The sequence below is a fragment of the Pipistrellus kuhlii genome, unplaced genomic scaffold (assembly GCF_014108245.1).
Source record: "Pipistrellus kuhlii isolate mPipKuh1 unplaced genomic scaffold, mPipKuh1.p scaffold_m20_p_8, whole genome shotgun sequence".
NCBI lineage: Eukaryota > Metazoa > Chordata > Mammalia > Chiroptera > Vespertilionidae > Pipistrellus > Pipistrellus kuhlii.
The window spans coordinates 52,632,072-52,650,837 of NW_023425584.1; the positions used below are offsets into that span (position 1 = coordinate 52,632,072).

The 18,766-nt window shown below is 37.3% G+C and overlaps 1 protein-coding gene across 1 annotated transcript in view; it reads right to left on the bottom strand.

Annotated features, from left to right (window-relative positions):
- The window catches only part of DCHS2 (dachsous cadherin-related 2), an 88,163-nt gene that overhangs the window by 10,062 nt on the left and 59,335 nt on the right, over nt 1-18,766 (bottom strand). The window contains exons 15-17 of the mRNA XM_036424341.2: nt 11,728-11,841; nt 6,030-6,241; nt 4,448-4,599 (exon numbers count right to left, since the gene is read on the bottom strand). Coding sequence (XP_036280234.1) covers nt 4,448-4,599; nt 6,030-6,241; nt 11,728-11,841 — 478 coding nt within the window. The remainder of the gene's footprint in view (nt 1-4,447; nt 4,600-6,029; nt 6,242-11,727; nt 11,842-18,766) is intronic.

Consider the following 18,766-nt stretch of genomic DNA (forward strand, 5'->3'; position numbering starts at 1 on the left):
CTTTACTAAAAATAATCAACTCATAATGTTCTCTGGCCCTGCTACCTGCCCTTCCCCAATGTCATACTAAAGTCTCAGCCAACACATCAAAGTTATGTCTCCTTCTACCAAAACCATAACCGCCCTTCACAACATTACAACTTTTAACCTGATGTCAGGTTAAAAAAAAAAAAATGGGATTCTTTGATATAGAGAAAAATATATGATTTGGTTTCAAAATAAAAGGACAACTAAAAAGTTTCTCAGTGGCTTAAAAAAAATGAAAAATTATAAAGTCAGATCCATTGAGATTCTACATACAACTTCTTAGAGACCTCAAGTTTTTTATGATAGCTCCTTGGCAGTCTTTGTGGAATATTGGTTGTAGCCAGTCCAATTGGCTCCATGTTTTAGGGCTGCTACCCTAACGAGTATTACCAAGAGACTATCAATGAGACTGGCCCATCCCAAAGAAAAAAGAACCATCTACATGTATTATCATTTGTATGTCATCCTGCAAAATAGTCTACTTCCTTTCTGCTCCATCTGAAAGTAAAGTGTGTTGGTCAGTAACCCCTCCAGCCCACTCAGAGGTTCAAGCGACTTTGCTATTGTTTCCCTCAGAGCAAGGATCATCAGTTACTTAAAGAAAGTCTCCAACATGAAAACACAAATATGAAATAGACAAAGAGAAGAAATGAGCCCAAAGGAAACAGAGATCCAGAAAGAACAAAAGAAAATGTAAAAACAATTCTAATTCATGTCCTTTGAGAGACATCAGAAGGTAATGCATGCATACATTAAGAATGAGATGCTACAGAAAGTTCAAAGTCAAGAAAAAAACTCTTGGGGGAAAAAATATAAACAATGTCCAAAAATGTTTTCTAACTAGAGCAAAAAGAAAGTTTAGAAGGTTAAAATTAAGATATTCTCTCTGAAAAAAAAATAAAAAAAAATATACCCACATACAAAAAAAAAATAGAAAGTAGGAAATAAAATAGTATTGACAAAGGATCGATCCAGCAGTCCAACTATTGACTGAATAAAGTCTAGGACAAAGGAATAGGGCAAAGTAAGCACACAAAACAAACCAGAGAAAAAGAGAAGAGGTAATTATTAATGAAATAAGATAGAAAAATAGAAAGATTTCTCCTTATTCAAAGAGCAGACCAAGTACTCAGCACAAGGAAAGACTCACATTACAGTACATAATCACAACATTTCTAAACATTAGAGATAAAGAAAATAACCCAAGAACTCCCACAGAGAAGGAAAAACAAATCATGTACAAAACACATCATTAGGATGGCAACAGACTTCTCGACAGCAACACTGGGTTTTAAAAGATAAGAGAATACCTTCAAAATTCTAAAAAATAAATAAATAAAAATCAACTTCTATACTATACATTGTATAAATCACATGTGAGAATAGAATACAAGCACTTTTAGATACTCAAGAACTCACAGAATTTACTTCCCTGGCCAAAGCTACTGGAATTAAAAAAACGAAAAAAGAGAAAGGCATGAGATCTGGAACATGAGCTTAATTTAAGAGAGCAATAAAGCAAAGCCGTGAAATACCCCGCTTTGCTGAAGACTCAGAAAGCTACTGCTGATTGTTAATGCTAGACCAGGAGGGCAGAAAGCAGCAGGAACAGGTCTGGAAGCAACAAAGAGGACTTGATAGAATATTCTATATGGGAGGCATGTGAGGGGGGAAGATGGGTAGGCATGAAGAGCTGTTGGAGTGCTGACAAGGAATACATAGATGTAGGGAATTGAGTGAGCAAAACAGGAAAGATAATTCATTAACTTTGGAGCAGGGGGAGGGGAAACATAAGAAAGGAAACATAAGTATGACATGGCTCTAAGATGAACACTTACAGAATCTTATAATGTAAACACTGATTACTAAGTAAATGAAAACCAGTGAATGAATACAAAGACCGAATTGGATAAGAGAAAGTAAAAATATTAAATACACATCTGTTATGACAGGAAGTTGATAGATAATGTTTAAAATGGTAAGTTAAGACATCTTGGTGTTTAAAGTAATGGAGAAAACCAGTTTAAAATGTCAGTCTCTGGGGGGGGCTTTAGTGCTGGGATGGGTGAGGCAATGGTGGCTGACTTTCTTCTTAGTCTGTTGATATACTCCATGCTACTACTGGATTTTTTAAAAGTGTATTGCTTTGATAATAAAAGCTTTGGCCCTAAAACATTACAAGGCTCCCAGGAATATCCAAATAGCAACTTAAAAAGGGATGAGTCTCTCCTCATCAGTTATAAGTCAAGCAATGGAAATGCTTTCAAATGATTCAAAGCGCATTTTTGCGTACTCATTCCTAGACGTGTTATTTCACAACTGCAAGCTGGGACTTATTTTATTATTATTTTATGTTCCTAAAATAGTTTTATTCTGTTTTGTGTTTTATAAATGTACAGGTATGTACTTTTAAAAAGGACTTTTAATTTTTTTTTAGAAAGAGAGAAAGGAAGGGAGAGGGAGAGAGAGAAACATGGATGTGAGAAACAATGAATAATCTGCCTCCTGCTCACCTCCTGCTGGGGATGGAACCCACAACCTGGGCATTTGCCCTGACCAGGAATCCACTGACCATCTTTTGGTACATGGGACAATGCTCACTCAGCTGAGCCACAATGGCTGGGGCAGGTGTGTACATTTAAGATTCATTCACATAATACAAGAGGAAACCCTACTATGGCCATTTGAGTGGATAAGAATCTCATTCTATCATTTACTGGCTACACAGTCTTGGCAAACCTTACCTCTGTGAACTTCAGTTCCCTTATTCTGTAAATTTAGTTTATGGTGAGAATTCAACATGTAATGCAGGTGCACCATAAATTACTGTGATTGTTATTATGCTTCCTGACATGGATTATAAGGGCACTCAGTTTTATTAAGCTCCTTGGAAACAAGAACTGTTTCATATGGCTTTATATCTCAAGCTCAGTAAACAGTTTTTAAAACAAGAAAATATCGATCAGACAGAGCTTACAGTCTGTTTTACAATTTGTCGTTTTTCTACTGAGTTTTCTTATATGAGGCTTACTATGAGGGCAAAAAAGTATTTAATTTTTATTTAATGTATCTATATTGAATAGAAGCATAACTGACAATATCCTTTACCCCTTGTTTTATATTGTAAAACAGAGGACTGGAATTGAGAATATTTTCCTCATCAGACAAAACAATAATATTTCAAAAGTGAAGTTAAAAGCTAAATGACACTTTTCCCGAGGCACTCACTGGACAGATAGGTAGGCTAGGGGGAAATCAACCTATATTTCCTACTGCCTTAAATGTCAGAAAGAGCACTAAAGAGGGGGGAAAAAAGCTACAAGGGAGAAGGGGAGCCCCAAACCTAGATAGGCAGAAGCTGTAAACTATTTCCTTGCCTTGGTGCTACTGGTGACTGTGTGTGTGTGTGTGTGTATGTGTGTGTGTGTGTGTGTTTGTGTGTATGTGTGTGTGGCTGTATGGGTAGAATTCAACTTCTCTCAGTTCTTCCAGCCTTGAGTTAAATACTTTATGGAGAATTGGGGAGGGGCACTTTTAAATATTGGGACCAATTTAAATATTGGGAACATTGAAACTATGACATACATAGGAAAAACTGGAAGGAGTTAGACTTAGTGGCTAATTAGGCTCCACTGAGTAACAAAGTCTTAGATGCCCAAACAACTAAGCCACACAGGTCAGGGCTACCACTTTCTTTTTTGAAATCACTTTCATTCTGTTTGAATGACTTGGCTGCATTCTTAAAGCAGTCCCCATTTACAGCCATTTTAGGTTCCCTAGTCTTTTTCTTTTCCAGACTGAGGTGCCGTAAATATCCCTGTATGTTTGGCTAGATTATCATAGCACTGACATTTTAAATACCTAGGAGACTTGTAACACTATGATTCTCTCTTTTGTAGAATTCTGTGTGAGTCTGGCATATTTTGGACTCTAGGCAAAAAAATATTTAATGTTCCATGGGGTGCTTTCAATAAGATCATGTCTATTAAAACACAGTTCAAGGGACTTGATGACAGGATTATAATTCACACATAAAAAGAATAAAGAATTAAAAAGAGCTATGTCATTCAGTCTTCACTGTTCTAAAAAAAAAATAGTAAGAACAAACATTAGCAGAGTGCTCCATGGCTCATTAGATTTTTGACAAATATTGATTTTTAAAAAGTCTCTGATTTAGTACTTAGCAGCATCTTAAATTCATGAAATCTTAAAATGAAAAGAAACCTTAAAATTCTAATTGAATCACCTTTCCAAAGCTGTAAATACTTTCTAAGACTCTCCCCATAATCATAAGTTGGATGAAAGGGAAAACACATTTTATAACTAAACTTGTACAATAGACAATCAAGCTCAAAGCAACAACAGTGCTGTCAGAAAGGAAGCAGATAGCTGATCAAATGGACCGGAATCTGGGACAAACCTGTAGGAGCTGGTGAACTCGTAATCCAGAATCCCATTTGCTATTATCACGCCGCTCTGCGCGTCAATCTGGAACACCTGGGCTTGTGTGCCAGCAAGAAGGGAATACTCAATGAGGCCATGTGACCCGCTGTCCAGGTCAGCAGCAAAAACCTGTGAGGAAGCAACTCTTGCATTAAAAAAGGGGTTAGGTCTGTTTTCCAGAGAAATTGACAGGATTACAGATTGTCAAATACATTTAAAAAACAACCATCAAAGCAACACTAACAAACTGCTGAAGCTTACATTTCACTTTACAATAAAGTGAATAATGGGTTAGGAAGCAAGTCTGTGTTCTCAGGCAAAGGATTTACAGGTAACTTTCAGCAGAGTCTCATATGTTTAAAGCTACAGTTTTAGGCAAGAGGAAAATATAGTTGAAAAATATCTAATTTGCATGAATAGAAAGCTTCTAGCTCTGTGTGTGCATTCTTGCTGGCCCCAGAAAAGGAAAGATAAAGGAAACCTATACACAGTGAGTGGTAATCTGTCATTTGCTTTTTTATTTCTTGCTTAAAGTGTTGCCTGAAAAGGAATCCATATGTGGATTTTTTTTATATTACATTGAGAGTCTCTGTTTTAAAGAATCTTTAAATAGATGAAACAAAGCCTAGGTTTAGTGCTAACAAAATCCCCCCTGATCATTTAGGTGACAAATTATCAAAGTAGTGCTGAGGACGAAAGTTTTGCATTAGCTTCCAGGAGAGGTATTGTTTAGTCTGCACTACATTTTGACCCCAAAACCATTAGTGAATTCAAAGTCTTGTTTATGAAAAAGATGGCAGATGAATTTAAAAATGTTTAAACTTATTTTTACTCTCTATGCCCATCGTCTTCTCACTCTTGGGTGATTGTACTGATGTCCTGGTGGGTTTTTGCTTCTACTTCTCAAACTATCAGCCTTCACACACTGCTGCTGGAGTTCTCAGGGGTCCCTGAGTGGCACAAGTTTGGGTGCCCAGGACATGTTCAGAAAGGTACACAGCTAGCTATTTGGTACAGCAAAACAGCAATATACACTTCCATTCAGAATCACCAGGAAGAGCAACTCCTCTGTATTTGGGCAGAAGAAAGTCTATCATGTCTCCAATGCCATACAATGAAAAGGCCCTGATCGGAAATTGAACAGTGACCTCAGGATTCATAAGTCAATGCTCAACCACTGAGCTATGCTGACCAGGCTGTGGCTTCTCTTTTCTCTCATGACATTAAATGCACACTTCATTATAACATTAATTATATGCATTTAAATCACATACTTACAGTTCTGATTTCCCCACTAAATTGTATGCATTTGTGAGTTTAATTTCTGTGCCCCTATAGAGTCTCTGCTAATGTTAGCAGAGTGCTCAGATGGGCACAAATTGAACACTAAATAAACAGAGGAAGAAGAGTGAACTCAGAAACTCCAAATTCATTCACCAAACATTGGATGTGCCTTGAAAACATTTAAATTTTAACTTATGTGCTAGAAAAAGGCCTATTTTTGATGTACATTGATTCATGATAATCCACACATACATGCACAAACATCTTTCTGTTACCTGTATGATAGGAGCATTGTGAAACTGGCCTTCAGGCACTGATACTTGGTAAATTCTTTGCCCAAATCGTGGGAAATTATCATTCACATCTTGTATCAAGATGACTACTTTGCTGTAGGCTCTATGCCCACTGCTTTCAGCTAAAACGATGAGTTGTATTTCATTTCTGACTTCAAAATCAAGAAACTTGGGTTCTTTCACAGTGAGGTCTCCTATTTTTATTCCCAGGGAGAAAACAAAATAAAAAAAAGTTGATGTTGTAGTTTATTATTTTAAAAGTTCCAAATCATCTTTGCCTTATGTGCTCAAATGCTCACCTGGCCCTTTCTGAAGCACCATATTGGCTGGCCTCCCTCCTCCATTGAATGGGGGGGAAGGGAGGAGGGTGTCATTGTGAAAAAGGTTGAGCGTATGCAGATGTTTGCAAGTTTCAAACATGTAGGAGGGAAATAAGCTGTAAAATATCTGAACGCTTGAAGCTATCTCTTAAAACCTCTTTTTTCTCCATAATTGGTCCATCACCATGCCTGGGGAATCTACCTTCCAGATATTTTTTGTATCTACCTCCTCCATCCACTGGCATTTCCCATTTTGTCCTCTGAATTAAGCACTTAACAGAATCCTATATAATAAAACCCTACTATGCAAATCAACCAAATTGCAGAATGACCAGTCACTATGATGCCCACTGACCACCAGGGGCAGATGTTCAATGCAGGAGCTTCCCCATGGTGGTCAGTGTGCTCTCACAGGGGGAATGCCACTCAACCAGAAGTGGTGAGCACAGCAGTGGTGGCAGCAGTGGTGGCAGGAGCCTCTCCCACCTCCACTGCAGGTGGGCAGTAAGGAGCAAGGGGTCCCAGACTGGAAGAGGGATGTCTGCCTGCAGGCTTAGGCCTGATTCCCCCCAAGCATTCATCCCAGACTATGAGAGGGTGCAGGCTGGGCTGAGAGACACTTCCCCACAGTGCACGATTTTTGTGCACCAGGCCTCTAGTCTTATCTAATAAAGACAGAATATCCAAATTTTCCATCACTCTGCAACAAAGACAGTGACACACACACCCAATAAGGAGCCAATTGATGAAACAAAGATGGTGATGGCTAGGCCAGGATGCAGACATTTTGCCCTGCCCTGACCACCCCAGGACTCTGGGCAGCACGTGAGGAGCAGCCGGGGTAAGACGGGACACCTGCTATGAGGGGCAGGGATGGTGGGAGTGGAGGAAGCTACAGGAGAGCAGCAGGGCTGGAGTGAAGGCAGAAGGCAGCAGCCAGAGCAAAGGCCCGGGTCTCAGGTGCCAGAGGGAAGCCGGTGCCTGCAGTCAGGGGAAAGAATGCCTATTCTTGCACAAATTTTTATGAATTGGGCCTCTAGTTAAATAATAAAAAAAGACATTGTCATTGTCCTGTGTAAAATTATTCAATGGCTGCCCATGGTGATTTTACATGGTAAAATTTCAGCATTTTTAACCTCCAAAGGACCTCTCCCACCTCAGAAATCTCATCATGCCCTTCTCCATTTGTCTCTGCTCTGGTCATAAAACTCATAAGTATTCTGTTCCTCAAATGCTCATTTCAGAGTTGCCATGTATGCTTTTCCATTTGCCTCAAACGGTCCCCAGCCCTGTACTTCCTCAGAGATCTTTCCAGACCACCCATCCCTGTACCATCACTGTCAGCCCCCAACGGACCCTCACAAACACATGCTGTACTTCGTTCACTGCTTCAGTCTAGTTACTCCTCAGGATTTAGGGTTTTGCAAGGTGAGGAAGGCTACCTGCCTCTTACATCATCATAACCCCAATACCCAGCTTGAAGTCTGGCTTGCGGAAAACACCAGTAACATTTGTCACACCCTTATATGAAAAGTATAACCAGGTTAGGGAAAGTAGCTCTGGGGGGATTATGCCATGTTCAAGTTCCTCCCTCAAATTAGGAAAATTCCTCCCCTGATATAATTTCTTTCTTTGGTTTCTACTCTACCTTTTCTTCCCCCTTCAGCTGAATTGCTTACTGAATTTAATGTTATTATTTTTATTATGATGATTTACTTGGTTCTCACTGTCAGAGATTCCATTGAGTGGGGATTTGCTGAATGAGCATTGATTTGGAGTTCAGGGAACCTGATACCAAGCGTAGATCCTGGACCTGGATGCTTAACTTTGGAAAATTACCTAGTTCCACCATCACTAATTCTATGGCCTGGAGTCAGTTACTCAGGTTCTCCAGAGCTGAGTCTCCCCTTCTGTAAAATGGGGATGCGAGCAATGACTTCACAGGGTAGCTGTGAGAAGTCACACAGTGCATGCTTAGAATGTTTCTGTGTAGTCAGATGGTATAGATCCCAGTGTTGTACCTACATCTCTCTTCCCCTTCATCACTAGATATAGATTTAATATCTTTACAAGGTCTGAATTTAGAAAGAGAAAATTAAGTAGCCTCAGACTGTTAGAAAAATTCTATCTCTAGTGAAACAGCCTGCTTCTGGGAGCCACAGTTCTTAGTGCTCTATCTAAACCCGTTTCCTAGGTAACCATCGAAACCCAAGAAATATGGTAACTTTGCTATTGAGTATTTTGGAGGGGATTTTATAGTTTCTATTCTGTTATTAAGAGAAATTAAACATTTATATTGTACATGAAGAACTCATTATATTACCAAATTTGAAATTTCATAAAATCACTTTCATTTATTATCATCAGATTTAGTTACCAATTTAGATCGAAAGGCAAATTACTTTTATAAACCACAGTCTGATGTTACTAATACCTCTGACAAAATTTAGAGCAGCTTTAACTATGGCAGCTGGAGACTCATTAAGGTGCATTTTGATGAGCAGGGAATGAAGGAAGCTGGTCTTTAGAAAACTTCATGAAAGAAAGGAGGAGCCCCCACCCCCAAATGGTGGAGGAGCCCCAGTCTGAGGTGGGTGCAAAGGTCTCATCTGGAGCTCTGTCTCCACCGAGCAGGGCACTCAGCTTGCTCTCATGTGCTGTTACCACTGGTAAAGGAGAAACATGATGGAAATGCAACACTAAATTGCCAGTGTCACTGAGTAGAAAGTGTGCCAATTACAGTGCAGATCAAAGTGGGGTTTTTAATAAAAGGCTTGTGTTTGGGCTTTGATAATTGGAATTTTGAACTTGGAATGGTTCTGCAGCTCTAATGCTTTCCTTGCTCGATTTTTTTTTTGGCATAATAATTGGCATATGCTGTGGAAGTTATGCAAGTGGAAAAGACAATAACCAGTCTGTGAGATAATTCACGGCTGGCGCACCTACCAGATCCACATTTTGCCTTGGATGATACATGCATATTTTTCTCAGAGACAACAAGGGTTTTCTGTCACTGGTGAGATGAAAGTACTCCTGGGTTCTGTCTACTAGTAATAGGATGGGCAGGAGTCCATGTTTTCCTTAGAGGAAGGGCCTCATAACACCAAGTTCATGTTCATTCTCATATGTCAGAGTGCCAGTTACACAACAACTTGAGAATGAAACTGCAGGGATATTTTCCTTCTGATATATGTACATATATAGCTTTAGTCCAAGTTATAAAATACACATAAAAATGAGATTATGAGTCTTCAAATGCTAAGTGTTTGATAGCACACTCAGGTCACTTGGGTCAATTATAAATGGTGCACATGCATATTGTATATACAACCAGAGTGTGATAAATATTTATGCTATCCCCTAGCTTTTAAACTCTCTCCCATTAAAGCTATACCCTTGAAACATTGAAAGTTTGATCATTTTTGTTTTATGTCAATCTACCAAGTAATGAAATGAATACTACCATCTGTTATTGACATACACAATGTTAGTCAGCTCCCAAATTCCTGCTGGTTTGGACAGTGAGTAGTAGATGTTTTTAAGCTGAAGTGACAAGAAGTTTGGACATAAAAGTAAACCTTTGGTTTGTGACTATGGACACAGGGCAAACTCTGGCAAGGATGGACAGAAAATTCAGTGCCCATCAGAGAACCATCTAATCATAACTGATTTAGCCAATAACTAATAAAATGGTTTTCTCCCATTTTTACCATTAATAAAAGTGACCACAAAGTTTAACGATTATGTGACAAAAGTGGCATAAAAGATAAATTTAATATCACACTTAATGATTTTAAAAAATGTTTCCTGGCAGCAATAGGATAAAAATATATATTGAAATGATCTTCATAATAAAAAAAAGAAAATGTTTGATAAATTGTGTGTGTGTGTGTGTGTGTGTGTGCATTGAAATGCATTACTGAGTTGATACAGTAGTAGGAAATCTTCAGAGCACAAAACAACAAACCACAAACTCATAGACACAGACAACAGTCTGGTAGTGGACAGAAGGAGACCTGACTTGGGGTGGCGAAAATGCAATACAATATACAGATGATGTATTTATAGAACTGTATACCTGAAATCTACATAATTTTATTAAGCAATTCACCCCCATAAATTCAATAAAAAATAAGATGCAAACCATAAGTAAATAAATAAAGTGTAAACAGTAACCCAGGAAGGTAAGCAAGCACTAAAATCCCATTTATGTTAAAAGAATTTCTAACACAACTTCCTTCTTTGAGATTAATCTCTAATAGCTGCACAGGCTATAGAAAAACAAGGGGAAAAGCCTGAACTCACAAAAGGTGAAAAGTCTAATAGAAAAATCAGAAGAAAGCTAGAAACCTAAAGGTCCAAATGAGTGATCAAAGTTTTATATATATAATATATAAAGTGGATGCACAGAAACTTGCTTTTCTTGACTTCGTGTTGACTGGAAGGGAGAGGGAAAAAATGTCTGCCAATACATCATTGATAATGCTTCCAATGGCTCTTTACCCATACTACCCTTTAACCAAACGATGGGGTGAAGAGATGAAGATTCTTAGCAGACTACCTCAAAAAGATCCTGACTAAAGGCTGTGTAGATCAAAAAGTCATACCACTACCCTGGACAAGAAAGCATTTACTTAAGAAATTACCCTTTCTCAATTCTTCCCATGTGCATGTATTACAAATTAAATAAGGCAGTTGTATGGTAATATAGAAATTATTTAAAACATACTTCTTGAGGGTTGACAACGAAGTTGTAGATACATATCTACTACATAGTTCTTAGTCAAAAAAGTATGTTTTAAATAATCAATTGGTATTCATTTAAAACACAATAATGGTCTTATTAAAGCTAAATTTAATACATGCTGTATTTGGAAGTAATTTCTTTACCAAGATATAGAAACCTTTCCAGCTGTCCTCTCTTATTGCATCATTGACATTCAGTGGCAAATTGGAAGAATCTGATGATAATTCCCTAAGGCTAGACATATGTGCTTATTTTCAATTCAATGTAAATATCAATGATCTTTCTACTATATCTCCAATTCTCCCACATAGATGAGTTAATTATGAATAGAAACCAATTTATCTAAAAAAAAAATTCAAAGAATAGGATAGGAGCCATCTAATTTGGAAATGTAAAGAATAGAATTATTAGCAAGATCATGTGAACAAGTAAATAGTTCTTGATTTCCCACAATTTCTGATTTGCTACCATAAAAAACTTCCTTATTTACCTTTTAAATTATTTACCTGTAACAATTTCTACCTTTCCAATTTTGTTTCCTTTGAAGAAGTATTTATTACTAGGAACATTATATGATGCAGGAAATAAAAGTTATTGGGGAGAGAAGACCTACCTGAGTTGGAGCACAGGGAAAAAATTCCGTCTTCATTTCCACTAAAAATTGAGTATTTAATGCTATCTTGGATTGACTCAGAAGCAAAGGCTTTTACAGTCACGATAGAAGTACCTATAAAATTGAGTTTAAAAAAAAAGAATATTAGGAAAAGAAAATTTCAGGGAAAAACCAGAACAAACACTGGGTACTTATTATTTGCCTCCCATGTTTTCATGTGTTCATTCATTCAATGATTACTTATTGAGTGTCTTCAATAAGCCACTGTGATGCTAGTTGCTGGGGAGCTAGTGACAAGCAAAATAGAAAAGATCTCTATCCTTATGGTGGTTATTAACTGATGAGGACACAGGCAAAAGCCAGAAAACAAATATACAATCAAGGTAGATTTCATATGTGCTAAGTTCCTTGGAAATAAATAAACAAGATTATATGGTAGAAAACACTTCTGTTGAGGGGGAGGCAGATACTCTTTTGGAGAGGCCTCAGGGGTGTGACCCTGTAGTTGACCCTTGAAGCATGAGAAGCCATAGAAAGAGCTGGAAGAAAGGGATTCCAGGAGAAGAACAGAAATTACAAAAACCCTGGGCTGGAAAAGGGCTCTAATCATCTGAGAGATGCAAGTCAAAATGACAATGAGGTACCATCTTACACCTGTCAGAATAGTTATTATCAACAAATCAACAAAGGACAAGTGCTGGCGAGGATGTGGAGGTAAAGGAACCCTTATGCACCGCTGGTGGGAATGCAGACTGGTGCAAACACTATGAAAAACAGTTTGGCGTTGCCTCAAAAAATTAAAAATGGAACTTCCAATTGACATAGTAATACCACTTGTAGGAAACGATACCCCAAGAAATCAGAAACACCAATCAGAAAGGACATTTGCACCCCTATGTTCATAGCAGCACGATTTACAATAGCTAAAATTTGGAAACAGCCTAAGTGCCCACCAGCAGATGAGTGGATTAAAAAACTGTGGTACATGTAAAATATGCTACCCTGTTGTAAAAATGAAAGAACTCTTACCATTCGCAACAGCATGGATGGACATTATGCTAAGCAAAATAAGCCAGTCAGAGAAAAATAAATAGCAGATGATCTCAATCATTTGTGGAATATAATGAACAACATAAATTAATGAACAAAAGTAGATCCAGAGACAGAGAAGCATGGAACAGACCATCAAACCTCAGAGGGAAGGTGGGGGAGAGGTACGAGATCAACCGAAGGATTTGTGTGCAGCATATAAGCATAACCTATGGACACAGACACTAGGGGGGTGAGGACCTGGGGCCTGGTGATGGCCAGGGAGAGGTCAATGGGGGGAAAAGGAGACATATGTAATGGTATATGTAACTTTAAACAATAAAGAATTAAAACACACAAAGATATAGAAGTTCATGTCTTTGTACACAGTAAATGCTTAGTAAATATGAGGGGAAAGGAGTTATTAAAGAAGAAAGAGAGAGGAACTAAGGGAAGGAGGTGGTCATTAAAGTGGTCTAGCCTGAGAGTTTAGAAAAGTGCTTCTCTGCCTACCGAACACTTCTGAACAACAGCGATTATTTTTAAATCACTCAGTGCTGTAAAACCACATCTGATAATGGAAATTGCAGTAGTTAAAAAAACAACACCTATTCAAGATCTCTGCTGGACATCTTCATTCAATCTTACTCTGCAGGCCCAAGGAACAGGCTTGCAACCCCTCATGCTGGAGGTCATGGTAAAAATGATCTCTAAACTAAGCCAAATGGGTATATTTTAGATACTAAAGTGTTTCATTAAAAAGAAAAGGAAGAAAAGCTGGAATAGACATGAACTTTTTAAGTATATCTTTGTGTGTTTTAATTCCCCAGGAGCCTTTTCAACACTTACTATTAAAAAAAATGCAATGAGTGCTATAAATATTAAAAGAAATAGTATGTGATATTGCCTGCAAAACTGAAAATTCAGTGATAAAAGTATATATAGAATTTGTAATGGAGAAAGCATAGCAACACCAAGACTAGATCCATTATTCTCTTTAAAAACATTACGCTTAACATAAACTGTGACAAAGTTTAAAAATCTGATTTCCAAATTGTTGTTCTTTTCAAGGCAGTTATGAAATCATTTATTGACAAAGTAAAGGATTATAATCAATCATGGTGGAATCAAGTTACCACACATGTTGAGAACTCTTTCAAATTTTATTATAATCTGATGCTTATTTTGATACATTTCAGGGGACTGTTTTATAAATATAAAAATATCTTACAGTTTGGTAGGAATATGCCTTCACAGTAGGGCGGTATGTTTTATCTTCAGTGCTCACTCACAGTTCTGTGCTTCCTGATACAATTTGTTTTTTAAACACAGGAAATTCAATTTCAAGTAGTAGCTTGTCATCTATTCTTAAGAATGGCAGTCAGAAGAAAAACAGGCAAGATGTACAATCTTGCTGACGGCCTTTTCTTCACGGGTAGGATGCTTATTATATGCCCAATTACAAAAGAAAACACAGAGATCACTTACATGTAAAAGAGCAAAGATGAGTACGGAATTGCAAATAAGAATCACACATGGCCTCTCCCATAAAGGGAACTGATCCTGGCTTTATTGCAAATAAAATGCTCATAATATCAATGAAATAGTATTTCTTTCAACAAAATACCTCAACCTAGATGTTAAGTTAGCAAAGAGCTGCAAATATTTATATACTTTTTCCCTCTGACAAAATTTACATCTGAGAGAGCCTGAAAAAAAAAAAAAAAAAAAAAAGGAAATAATTAAAGAGCCATGCATCCTTCTTGGTCTTGGCTTACTATGCATATTTTTTTAAAAAACTTTAAAAAAATTTTGATTTCAGAGAGGAAGGGAGAGGGAGTGATAGAAACATTAATGATGAGAATCATTGATCGGCTGCCTCCTGCACATCCCATACCGGGGACTGAGCTGGCAACCCAGGCATATATATGCCCTTGACTGGAAACGAACCTGAGACCTTTCAGTATGCAGGCTGATGCTCTATCCACTGAGCCAAACCAGCTAGGGCTACACATTATTTTTATTGTTGACACTATACAGATGCCCTCATTGCCACCTCCTTAGCCTGCCACCAACTATGCACATTTTATTGTTAATTTTTTTTTAATGTTTTTATTGATTTCAGTTACAGAAAAGAAAAGGGAGAGAGAGACGGAAACATCAATGAGGGAGAGAATCACTGATCAGCTGGCTCCTCTATGTCCCCCACTGGGAACCGATCCTGCAAGCTGGCATGTGTCCTGACAGGGAATCAAACCGTGACCTCCTGGTTTGTGAGTCAACACTCAACCATGGAGCCACACCAGCGGGGCCCTATGCACATTTTAAATAAAAGTCTATCTGTCTTCAGGCACCCAGGGGAAACTTACAACTAGTTCTCATTTCACATCAAGATAGAAATGGTAAAATATAAAAACCAACATGGTATCTTCAGTTTCTATGAGGTAAGTAAAACATAGAAGAATTTATTTTTTTATATTTTCAGGCTTTTATGAATTTCACTTCATGTCTAACATTGCATTGAAAAGTATGATACATTTAATGTTCTTGGCTTTTTTCTTCTATTAATGCTAGATGACTATAAAAATCATAATCATAGAAACACTTAGGTAAAATAATTATGAAAACATTTTATTATGAATTGTCCATGAGTGAATAATTCCAGAGTTTTATTTTTGGTATTTCTAAGCAATGCAAGCGTATTTTTAAATTGATGGTTAACTTGAGAGAAACAGATTTTTCAAACATTTGGATAATTTTGAATTATCTATTATCTTTTAAATGATGCATTTGGAGTTAATGTAGTCCAGCCACCGAAATGTTAAACATATTTCAATCATTTAAGAAGGAAAGTCGGGAGGGACATTTAGCAAGATGCTTTAAGTTTGAAAGTTGTATTATTAACATTAAAGCTATGTTAATCAAGACAGTGTGGTATTGGGAAAAGAAAAGACAAATAGATCAATGGAGCAGACAGAGAACCCAGAAACAGACCCATATAAATAGTCAACTGATCTTTGATAAAGGAGCAAAGGTAGTACAATGAGGCAAAGATAGACCTTTCAACAAATGGTGCTGGAACAACTGAGCATTTACATGCAAATATAAAGTAAAATAAATCTAAACACCAACTTTATACCCTTCACAAAAATTAACTCAAAATGTATCATAAATCTAAATGTAAAGCAAAAAACTATAAAACTCGTACAAGATAACATAGGGGGAAACATAGATAACTTTGGGTTCAGTGACCCTTTTTTTAGATAAATACTAAAGGCACAATCCATTAAAAAAATAATTAATAAACTAGATTTCATTAAAATGTAAAACTTCTGCTTTGAGTAAGACACTGTCAAGAGAATGAGAAGTCAAGCCACAGATTGGGAGAAAACATTTACAAAAGATAAAGAACTGGTATCTAAAACATACAAAGAACTCTTAGAATTCAACGTGAAAACAAACTAAAAAATGGCACTAACAAGACACCTCATCAAAGAAGATATACAGAGGAAAATAAGAACATGAATAGATCCCCCCACATCAATATATCATTAGGAACATGCAAATTAAAACAACAATGAGATGTTACTACATGCTTATTGGAATTGGCAATATCCGGAATGCTGCCAACATCAAACTCTGACAAGGATGCGGAACAAGAAGAATTGTCCTTCACTGTGGTAGGAATGCATACCGGTGCAGCCACTTTGGAAGACAGTTTGGCAGTTTCTTTAAAATATTAAACATACTCTTACCGTAAAAGCCAGCAATCACATTCTTTGGAATTTACCCAAAAGAGTTGAAAACTTATGTCTATACAAAAACCTGGACGTGGATATTTTTATAGTTGCTATTTTTATAATAGCTTTATTCATAATTGCCCAAACTTAGAAGTAGCCAAGCTGTCTTTCAGTAGATGAATGGATAAATAAACTGTGCTACACCCAGACAATGATATATTATTCAGTGCTATCAAGCCATGAAAAGACATAGAGGAACCTTAAATGCATATTACTAAATGAAGGAAAATCTGAAAAGACTACATACTGGATGAATTCAACTATATGAAATGCCTAAAAAGGCAAAACTATGGAGACAGAATAAAAAGATCAGTAAGTTGCCAGGGTTAGGGGCAAAAGTGAGAGAGGGATGAATAGGCAGAGCATGGAAGTTTTTGAGGACAGTGAAACTACTCTGTGATACCATAATGATGGATTCATGTCATGATACATTTGTCCAAACCACAGAATGCACAATACAAATGGTGAAACTATGGAGCTCTGATGATTTCTGATGTGTCCATGTAGGTTCATTGGCTGCAGCAAATGTTGGGTGCAGGATGTTGGTAACAGTGGAGGCTATGCGTGTATAGTGGCAGAGGATGTGTGGGAAGTCTCTGCAGCTCTCTCTCAATTTTGCCATGAACCTAAATTCTCTGGAAAAATAGTCTTCAAAAACATATTAACCCTGTTACATATAAAGAAAACATAAAGAAACAGAATCACTCCCAGGGCAGAAGCCTTGACAAAGTGTTAAGAGACTTAAAGGGAAAAATGTGTAAATCCAAAGGAAGTCGATGTGCTATGAAAATCCAGATGGTCATTACAACATCAAAAAATCCCACTAGGTATTGCTCTTGCATTCTTCGTGACAAAAAAGTAAATCAGCTAATGTCATTCAATATGTGAATCACATCCTTCTCAAACTATTAGGATTAGTGATTAGTGAGCAACTCTGCTATTACAATTTGGCTTCTTTTTTTGTAGAGAGAGCTGGTCAACCTGACGTCACCACTGTAATTCACATGGTTCTTAATATGAATAAAAGAATGTGAGCTCTGATTTATATATGTCGCTTTTATATATAAGTCTCAGCCTGGGGAAAGAACTCCCTGATTTAATAAGATGAGGTATTGAGCCTATTCAGCGGAGGCCTAGAGGTGGTAATGGGGTTAATTCACAAAGATGAAACCTGTTTTGTGAGTGTTTGTCTTCTGAGTAAACGTGACCTTGCCTAAGGCCTTTCTCCTTCTGTCTCCTCCAAAGCTATCTTAGAGTCAGCGGTAAGGTAATGAAATCCAATATCATTGTAAATGGCGAAGTCAGTTAGATGCTCCTCATTCTATTGAATTCCATTCCAAATAAGAGACTGGCCTTAAATAATGAGGAAGGAATAACAGATAATGTGTGGGTTTTTTTCCTTTTTTCATTATTGTAAAAATTTCTCTTTGGGGCCTTAGGTATATGTAGAAATTTTATTCACTAATGTAAAAAGTCGTAATAATAATGATGGTTTCCAGGACAATTCTTTTGAGGAATAACACACTTAATGCCTATTGCTCTGCCAAATTTATACTGGGTGTGAATGTTCTCTAGCAGTGGTTGGAGACCCTCGCATGTGAAGGGTAAATAAACAACCTAGAAAAGGGGAAATTATAGCAAGTAAAACCCAAAATCCTCCCAAGGCTTAGTCCTGTGCCCTCGTCTCCTATGATTCTCCCCCTTGCTTACTGCTGCAATCACGAGGTCCTCTTTGCTGTTCTTTGAACAAATAAAGCTTTTCCTTTTTTATGAAATACTTTGTCCCCAAATATAGGAATGCCTACCTCCTTTCTTGAAGTCTTTGCCCAAATGTCACTTGCTCAATGATGCCTGATCTTATCTGCTATTTAAAAATCACAATTTGGCTGAAACTGGTTTGGCTCAATGGATAGAGCGTCGGCTTGGGGACAGAAAGATCCCGGGTTCGATTCCGGTCAAGGCCATGTACCTTGGTTGTGGGCATATCTCCAATGGGGGGTGTGCAAGAGGCAGCTGATCAATGACTCTCTCTTACCGATGTTTCTAACTCTCTATCTCGCTCCCTTCCTCTCTGTACAATATCAATAAAATATATATTTTTAAAAAAATAAAAATAAATAAAAATAAAAAATAAAAATCACAATTTGCCTCTCTCTTTCAGCATTCCCTACTTCCTCCAATCTTGCTTTCTTTATTCAATAGTTCTTACC